Source organism: Triplophysa rosa, linkage group LG5, assembly GCF_024868665.1.
Source record: "Triplophysa rosa linkage group LG5, Trosa_1v2, whole genome shotgun sequence".
Taxonomy (NCBI): Eukaryota; Metazoa; Chordata; class Actinopteri; order Cypriniformes; family Nemacheilidae; genus Triplophysa; species Triplophysa rosa.
The window spans coordinates 17610000-17619166 of NC_079894.1; the positions used below are offsets into that span (position 1 = coordinate 17610000).

The 9167-nt window shown below is 39.5% G+C and overlaps 1 protein-coding gene across 2 annotated transcripts in view; it reads left to right on the forward strand.

The window, feature by feature from the left end:
* Window positions 1-8884, forward strand: part of LOC130554579 (corticotropin-releasing factor receptor 2) — a 60598-nt gene extending 51714 nt beyond the window's left edge. For both annotated transcript variants that reach the window (XM_057334333.1, XM_057334332.1), the window contains exons 10-12: window positions 3404-3539; window positions 6517-6558; window positions 8741-8884. In XM_057334333.1, the coding sequence (XP_057190316.1) occupies window positions 3404-3539; window positions 6517-6558; window positions 8741-8881 (319 nt within the window). In that variant the 3' untranslated portion in view covers window positions 8882-8884. The remainder of the gene's footprint in view (window positions 1-3403; window positions 3540-6516; window positions 6559-8740) is intronic.
* The last annotated feature ends 283 nt before the right edge of the window (window positions 8885-9167 follow it).

A 9167-nucleotide genomic window follows, 5' to 3' on the forward strand; every position in this document is an offset into this window, starting at 1 on the left:
ATCACCGGACTGGACGCCGGCTGGATCACCGGACTGGACGCCGGCTGGATCACCGGACTGGACGCCGGCTGGATCACGGACTGGACGCCGGCTGGATCACCGGACTGGACCCGGCTGGATCACCGGACTGGAGGCCGGCTGGATCACCGGACTGGACGCCGGCTGGATCACCGGACTGGACGCCGGCTGGATCACCGGACTGGACGCCGGCTGGATCACGGACTGGACGCCGGCTGGATCACCGGACTGGACACCGGCTGGATCACCGGACTGGACGCCGGCTGGATCACCGGACTGGACGCCGGCTGGATCACCGGACTGGACGCCAGGCGACTGGACTGCACAGGCTGCACCTGGACTGGATGCCAGGCTGCACCGGACTGGGACGGACAGCTCCAGCGGACTGCCCGCCGCTGCCTCTTCTTTCTTAGCCGAGCCACCCGCCTGGTGGTCGGTGAGAAGAAGAGGAAAGGCACGGCTGGCTCGGCTGGGACTCCTCGGAGGTGGCCCCAGATCTCCCTCCCCCTTGCCTACCGTAGGCTGGCTGGTGGTGGAGGGCTGCAGGGGTTGAGGGGAGCGGTGTGGCGATGCCCACGACTCCGAGCTGCAGGGTCTGGCCCTCCGGATGGTCGCCAGCCCCGTGAGAGCTCCGCCAGGACATCCCCTGGACTCCTCCGATCCATCGCGATCTGGACCTGGTCACGAAGCCCAGGGGCTCAACCGGCGCATCTCCGCGGCTCAAAGGTTTCTCGAGGCAGCTGTTGAAGATACCTTCAATCTGCCTCGTGAACCCCGATGCGCGCAGGTGGACAGGAAGTCCATGGCGAAGTCTTCACGGGGGTCCCCTCTGGCGGAAGCCGAACAAGGGTGAGCCTGGCGGCTCCTAAGCCTCGTCGCTCCTCCATGCTGCCCGCTGGGTTCGGTACTGGCTTGGTCATTCTGTCACGATATGGCAGAAGAACCCAATAGCAGGCAGGCAGTGAAGGGGTTAACAGATATATTTATTAAATAATAGACAAAACAGAAACAAAACACCCACAATGGGGAAAACGGAACTCAGAAATATATATATAAAACAAAAGACTTCCCACGAGGGGGCAAAACGAAAACAAGACAAATAACTAAACTCAAAGACACGACCAAACGTCTTAAATCATAAAAGGCACAAAACTCACAAAACTCACAAAACAGGAACAGGAACAGGAACACGGGCAAGAGCACGACCACGATACAGAAACACACAGTACAGGCACCAAACACATACATAGTACAATCCACGAGCAACAAGACAAAGAAACATGAGGGTATATATAGGGATTGACAAACGAGGGATAACGACATGGGGCAGGTGTGGGACATTAAACACTCAGGGAAAGATAACGAGGAAACAAGAGGAATGGGGCCAATGACAAGACACTGGAGAGAACGTATATTATTGTCAAACGGACAATAATATGTTTCTCTCCACACATAACCAAAGACTTTGTCATGACTCTGCTACAGGACCAAGAAAAACATGACTAAGGAAGCAGAGCCATGACAGACATAGCCATCTGCGAGGACCTTCCGCTCGAATACTAAAAGTCAGTTCACACGATGGACCGTGGAAGGCGCACTAAAGTGTGGCTGCATTTTGCGAAATCACAAAAAGACAAAGCTAAGTGTAATTATTGTGACAAACTATTATGTTGCAAGACGGTTGTCACCAGCAATATGCGGTTGGTTCATCGTATCGAATTACAAGAATGCACTGTGTTAAAGCGTTGCACATCCCGAGTGCCCACACTGCCGACTCAGAGTGCTCTTCATTAGCCGCCGATGACACTAGTGCGGGGACAATGCCAGAGCCATGCGCACATCAATGTTACCTCATTTTTTTGCGCTATAAAATCATCCTACCTGTTTATTTTATACTGCTACGGGAATCTGATTTCCATTGTTAAATCATTCTGCATATTTATTTCATACTGGTAGTACAATTTGATAGGGTATTGCGCAGTAAATTAATCCTACATGTTTATTTTATGCTGGTAGAGAAATCTGACAGGGTATTTACGCTGTACACTTATTTTATGCGTTTATTTTAAGCTGGTAGGACTATCTGACAGGGTATTTTGCATTGTAAAATCATCCTACCTGTTTATTTTGTCGATGTGTTTTAGATTATATTAAGTTTTGCCCTGCGGAAGGAAAATCTGACAGGGTAGTACAATTCGACAGAACACCGGCACATGATGCTACACGTGAGACCCCCTTCTCCCTCGCTTCGAAAGGAAGGCTCACACAGTGTTCAGCTGTAACTAATGGCACAAAATAAATATTTTTGATCTTGCTTGACTTTTATTGCTTTTTCACTGCTTTGGAATCGAAACTAAGAATCGTTAGGAATTGGAATCGAATTTGGAATCGGAATTGATAAATTTGAAACGATGCCCAACCCTACTCACTCCACCACTCACCCCTCCGTTTCAAAGCACTACGGTGGCTGACACAGGACAAAGAGGTTGTCACATTTTCACTTTGCCGAAGGAGATAACGTAATTACGAAATACGCTCTGTAGAGCAGTTTGTCCAGTTAGAGCTGCTGTAGAAACATGGCAAATTTGATGTAAGGGGACCCGCGCTGTATGCGGATAGAAATAGCTTCATTATGTAAGGTTTTTATACACCTCTGAAGACCTCGTTATGTAGGCTATATTATATTGCATTTCTGGCAATAGATCCTCCTAAAAATCACACACAGCCAGTGTTGGGTAAGTTACTCTGAAAAAGTAATTAATTACTAGTTACTAATTACATATTCAATAGTGTAATTAGATTACTGTGCAAATTACTCTCTCCAAAAAGTATTTAGTTACTTATTACTAATTACTTTCTATATCCTATATCAACCTTGATTAGTTAAGTGATTGAAGGATAGACATGAAACGGCTTATTTAATTAATTCAAATAAATAATATTAAACTACATAAAGTTGTATTATTAACTGACCAAAGTATTACAAATGTGAGAATTATACATTAGAGCAAGGATTTTAAAGTTAGACTTTGAATTTTGATGTCAATTCCACTATTGCACACACATATTACACAAAGTATTTAGTTTAATTACATCATAAGTAACTGTAATTATAAGAGTAATCCCTTACTTTACTTTTTCAAGGGGAAAATAATTAAATTACAGTAACTAATTACTTAGTAACTAGTTAAACCCAACACTGCACACAGTGCCTATAAGTTCAGAAAAACAAAGCTATTTAATAAAGTCATTATAAATTGTCAGAAGAATGCCATCATGATTTATTTGATTAAAAAACAGCCTTCTAATAAACATTTGTGCACATTATGAAATTCTGGAGAAGTGAGCCCATCCCACACATACAAATATCTCTTTTCTATTGCAGAAAAGCTGTGAAGGCAACTCTAGTATTGCTGCCCTTGCTCGGCATAACATACATGCTGTTCTTTGTGAACCCAGGAGATGACGACATATCTCAAATAGTCTTCATCTATTTCAACTCATTTCTACAGTCATTTCAGGTAAGCATCACACAGAGGTCTCTTAAGTCCATAAGTTAAATGTAATGATACTTATATCTGCATGTCGTTTAAACCATTGTGTTCCTTGGATAAAAGTCAGGTCAGAGAAGATTGCAGGTGAAATGAAGACTGGACTAGTTAATGTAACACTTTCTTTGTGTCTTAAGTGATGTCATTCAGCAATAAGTACATTCGGGAAGGCACAACATAAAAAAGCTTGTTTTGGCATTGCGTGTGATTTGCTTCCTCTTTCTTAAAGGAATAATACAGCCATAAATATATATCGCATCATTATCTACTCACCCTCATGTAATTTCAAACCAAGATGGCCACAAATTGATAGTCAATAGCAGCAATGTACTATTGCAAAGTTAAAAATAAATGCTGTAAGTGCAGGTAAAAAACAACATGTGGGCCTGTAGATGTATGACAGAATTCTTTTAAGAGTAAAGTTTGCTAAAGCAAGGTATATTATACAGATGCACTTTAATTTGTGTTCATCGGTATGGCCTTTGCTCTGTGTTAGTTAACATATCTTTTGCAGTCAGCTGCTAGTAGTAAGAGTGGGCAAGAGTGTGCTACATTTTTTTCTCTAACAGTTGAAATGCAGGAAGAGTGTAGGCACACGGAGCATCTCAGCATCACCAACTGCCCGTCACTGCATTAATGACTATGTGGGAGTTGATGCCCTTGTTATTTTGATATTTATTTATTTATTCCACTGTGTGCTCCTTTAGTCATGTACCGTAGCGAGCGCCTATTGTTTTTGTTTATTTTACAAGACATTTAAAAGGGAAACTCAACCATATAGCAATTAAAATCACAAGGCCATTAGGACTATCTAAAGCACACTGGTCTTGCTCCCACATTGCAAAACATCTTTATTGAACAATTAAGCCAGATGTATTTAACTGAGAAGCACAATTGTTTTCTTTGAACATGTCTTGAATCTATATAGGCCCAAGATAGGAGATGGGATGGGATAGGCCCTTCCATGAACCTGGAGAGAATAAGTGGGCTCGAAGAAAGGATCTCTTGTATTTACAGTTTATTTAATTGTTCTTGAATACAGTAGCTAGATTTTGACTATAATAAAGAGGAACTTGCCAATAGGGTAGAAAGAATAAAAAAATCAAGATATGTTCTCTGTAAACACGTATTAATGTTGTACATAAAGTATAATATTGTTTCTGTGAGCTCAATTAGTAGATGGTTGCATTGGCAGCGCAAAGGTCATGGGTTCCATTTTTTTTAGACGTGTATCGTGCAATGCATCTTCAAGATAGCGTCTTCCAAATATTTTTGGTTTATTTAAGTTAATTTGGTTTGTTTTACCATGTTTGTATAGTTACAAACATACAAAAGAACTTAAGGAAATGTCAATGGGACAGCAAAGACCATCTTCACTTTTATTACATTATTACTGACATTTGTTTTACCAATTACTCATCAGTCCCATTATAGTCTACAGTTTAAATTGTGATGTGGGCTATTAAGAAAAAACTCTATAGCAATTACCATCCTGATTCGACTAAGGGACTGTTATTGGTCCCCGTCACCTTTTAAGTGTGAACTCTTTCCTTTTCAATCTTTAAATTCTGTGGTTTCTTTTTCTGTTCTCATTAATATTTTAAGTGCTTCAGTGTGAAAAATAGTTTTGTTTCCCAGGAGAACATTATTTCCTAGCAGCCTTTGATTGTTCACTGCAATCCGCCCTCAGCGAGAACACGTGCTGACATCTCAGTAACAACATCTGCCAATTATTCATGGATGGAGTTTTTTTGTGTTGTGTTACAGTGCAGGAAAAAGTCCACTGTCAAACCACTATAAAAACTGGGAAAAGGTCAATATTATTAGATAGTTTCTAATAGTTTGGTATTCTTACTGTATGTCAATCACAGTGATACACAGTGACATATTCTTTCGATTGAGAAGTTTAAATGAATAATTTACCCCAATTAAAATTGTCATCATTTTTTCACCCACAACCTTGATTTTCTGTCTACTGAGAAACACAGACGTGACACAAAATGATGGTGACTGACAAATTCAGTGCCATTCACTTTCATTGATGGAAAAAGTAGCTGTGTCAAATTTTCCCTTTAATGCACTGCATGTGCTTTTATTTTCAAATATTTGGATGGAATATTCGTGTACAGTACATATATTATAAGTTTTAATTTTAGTCTAGTTTTACACACAATACTCAAAAAAGGCAAACTGCTTAGTTGTCTAACATGTCAATCATGCTGCCGCGTCTCGTCTAATCTTTTACATTAGTTCTTTTAGAGAACATACACCAAAGGTATACAATATTACAAGCCACTTTTTCCTGTGTTTTTCAGTCAATACTTGCAAACATTTGCAAACATTTTTTGTTACACGGTTAAAATGCCTTGTGATATCATGATTTGATCAATTAAACCATAAACAACGCAAAACAGAAACAGTGATATGACGCCATGTGCGTATTAAAGAATTGTTTTTGTTTTTCTGCATATTTTTGTTTCAGTTTGGTTTCAGAACATTTTTCTTCATAGATTATCGGTGACACTTTCCAGTTAGGTTCTATTTGTTAACAATTCGTAATGGATTAGTTTACACAAACTAACAACAAACTAAATATTTTACAGAATTCATTGATCTTTATTTGTGTTAATTGTAGTTCTTGGTCCATTAACTAATGTTAACAGATACAATTTATGATTTTAAAAATGTATTTGTATGCTGAGTTTGAATCAAAGATAACATTAGTTTAATAAATTTTGTTTTGTTTGTTTATTGTTCATGTTAACTAATGTTATCAAATGGAATCTTATTGTAAAGTGTTACCGCCATTTTAACAGATTAACGGTAATAATTTGTATCTTTATGCAACATGTATACTTACAGAAAAAAGACTATCAACCAACTGGTGGTAATTGAAGTAACTGTTTACTGTAAGTAAGTGACATTGTTTTTTGCTCTTCTCCAACAGGGATTCTTTGTGTCGGTATTTTACTGCTTCCTTAATGGGGAGGTGAGTCAATGCTAAGTGTAATTTCATGGATGGACAGATCTGCAAGATGACTATGTCAATATACAGGCCCTTTCACCAACCACAACACCCCATTACCTTATCTGCCCTCTACCCCCCAACCCTATTATTACGTGGGAGGCTATTTACCGCCAACACACTCGCACACAAACCCAGGAACAGAGCAATTTATCATGAGCCTGCAGACTGCTCTTGTGTAATGGGCTCATTTTATTATGTGTGCTTCATCATCCTCATACAAAGGTTTTTTTTGTTAATAGTGGTATCATCTAACATGACAGTCATTGATCTCTGAAGATTTTTGTCTTTCATGTGCAAACTTTGGGATACTGAATTTATATTATATTGTAATATAGAACTTAAAAAATATATATACATAATTTTTTTGCCTTAATGTAACCTGGGTGCTTAATGACAGAGATGGATTTTTTTGCTCATTCTCAGATTTTAAGTGTGTCTCCCACCACTGTAGTTGCTCCCATCAGACCAAACATTATACGGTCTGCTTAATACAGTATACATTTTGATTCAATGCAAGATATGCTTTGCATCTGCAGTTTTTTACACAATTTTATACTTTGTTGACACAAATGTTTACACGTTCTCCACTTTTTTGTTTCTTTGTTTTTCCCTATAAGGTCTTTGTGTATTTCCTATAAATTTTCCTCTGACCTGTTATTATTATTCCTCTTTTGAACAACCAACTTTTTATTCAAATGGATGGATTCAAATCACCAAACTTTGCATGCACAAAGGGTCTGCGGCTAATTGCTTTCCGTGTCTTTTTTTAATGGGATGTATGGTTGCCTAGCAACTACTGATTAAACTTGCAATCTTAAGAATGTAAACCCCACTGCTCCATATATGAACTAGAGCCAGAAAATTTCACACGAGAGGCTCACTCCTCACGGGAACAAATTTACCCATATCAACCCATGTGTTCCACATACGTACATTTATTGCAGCATTGCAGATGAAAACCTTGAAAACCCTTCTTATGCTTCTTATCCTGTTACGCTTTGGGACATGGCTTGAGTTTTTATGTATCTAGAAAAGTGAGAGCATGAATTCAGGGGCATTGCTAGACCTAAAGCTCTACTGGGGCACAGGCCCCCATGACTTTTTCTATCCAATGAACAAAAGAACTACAACATGACACAGGAAACAGGAACAAAGGAATACATTTACATTTAGTCATTTAGCAGACGCTTTTATCCAATGCGAGTTACAAACGAGGTAAACAATAAGTCCAAACAAACTAAATATACAAATTAAAAGTCCACAACAACAGAGACAGATACGTGACAATTAATGATCGAGTCAAAATAAAATTATTGATATTACGTACTTTAGTTTCGTCATGTTTTCATAGCCTACCTCAGTCGCGTGTCGTCACCCTTGCGTGCCTGCTTGCGCACTTGCTCAGCTGCGTGCTGCAGTTGCTAGACACGCGCGAACATGAATTTCTACGCGAAAGTACGGCACGAGTTTGTGTTTTCGACCTGCATCGCTTTTACAAGCGTGAATTAGGTTACTACGTTGCATATAGATCCATTTTTTGCCGCTATTATCAAATGTAAATGATTACACTGACAAATAAAGTAAATTGTTCAAACTTGAAATTTATACTGGGGCACAGCAGATTTATACTGGGGCACAGCAGATTTATACTGGGGCACAGCAGATTTATACTGGGGCACAGCAGATGTATACTGGGGCACATGCCCAAGTAAAAGGGGTCTACAACGCCCCAGCATCAATTCAATTATGTGGGTTAAGAAAATAACTTCAGGTTGAGGTTATTTTCACTAATTGCTGCCTGGAGCTAAAGTAAGTTGTTATATCTTACAAATAAATGTTGAAACAAAAAAGTGGCAACAACAATATTTGAAATTGCTTTTAGCTACTTTTTGCCTATAATTTTAGCTACATTTCACAGAATTGATGATCAGTGCAGAAAAATGTAAAAGCAGTTCACAGATTCCACGAGGGCATATGTGATTCTAATGCTGTAAAATAAAACATTTTTAATGCCAGATGTGTATGTTTTATAATAACATATGCAAATTATACTTTTTTGCCTAGTTTTATTTCTAGATATTTAAATTATTTCCATGTTTGAAAGCTGCTGATGCACATTCTGATGCACGTTTCTCCTACGCAGGTGCGTTCCGCCGCCAGAAAGCGATGGCATCGCTGGCAGGATAATCATGCTTTGCGAGTCAGAGTGGCGAGGGCTATGTCCATCCCTACCTCTCCCACCCGCATCAGCTTTCACAGCATCAAGCAGACCACGGCTTTCTGACCTTTCCACGATTGCTTTTGCTCATTTCTAATTCAGCCACACAGATGGACTGCGAGCGACTGACTGATGTGTCATGAAGTAACCTGTGAATTTAATTTATTTGTCTGTTATTTTCTGTGGCCTGAATTTAAAGGTTGTGAGAGTATAGATGAATTGTAAAAACGTTGTTTTAAGGTAATTTTTGTCATATTAAAGGGACAGTTCACCAAAAGATGAAAATTCTGTCATCATTTACTCACCCTCAAGTTGTTCCAAATCTGTATAAATTTATTTTTTCTGATGAACA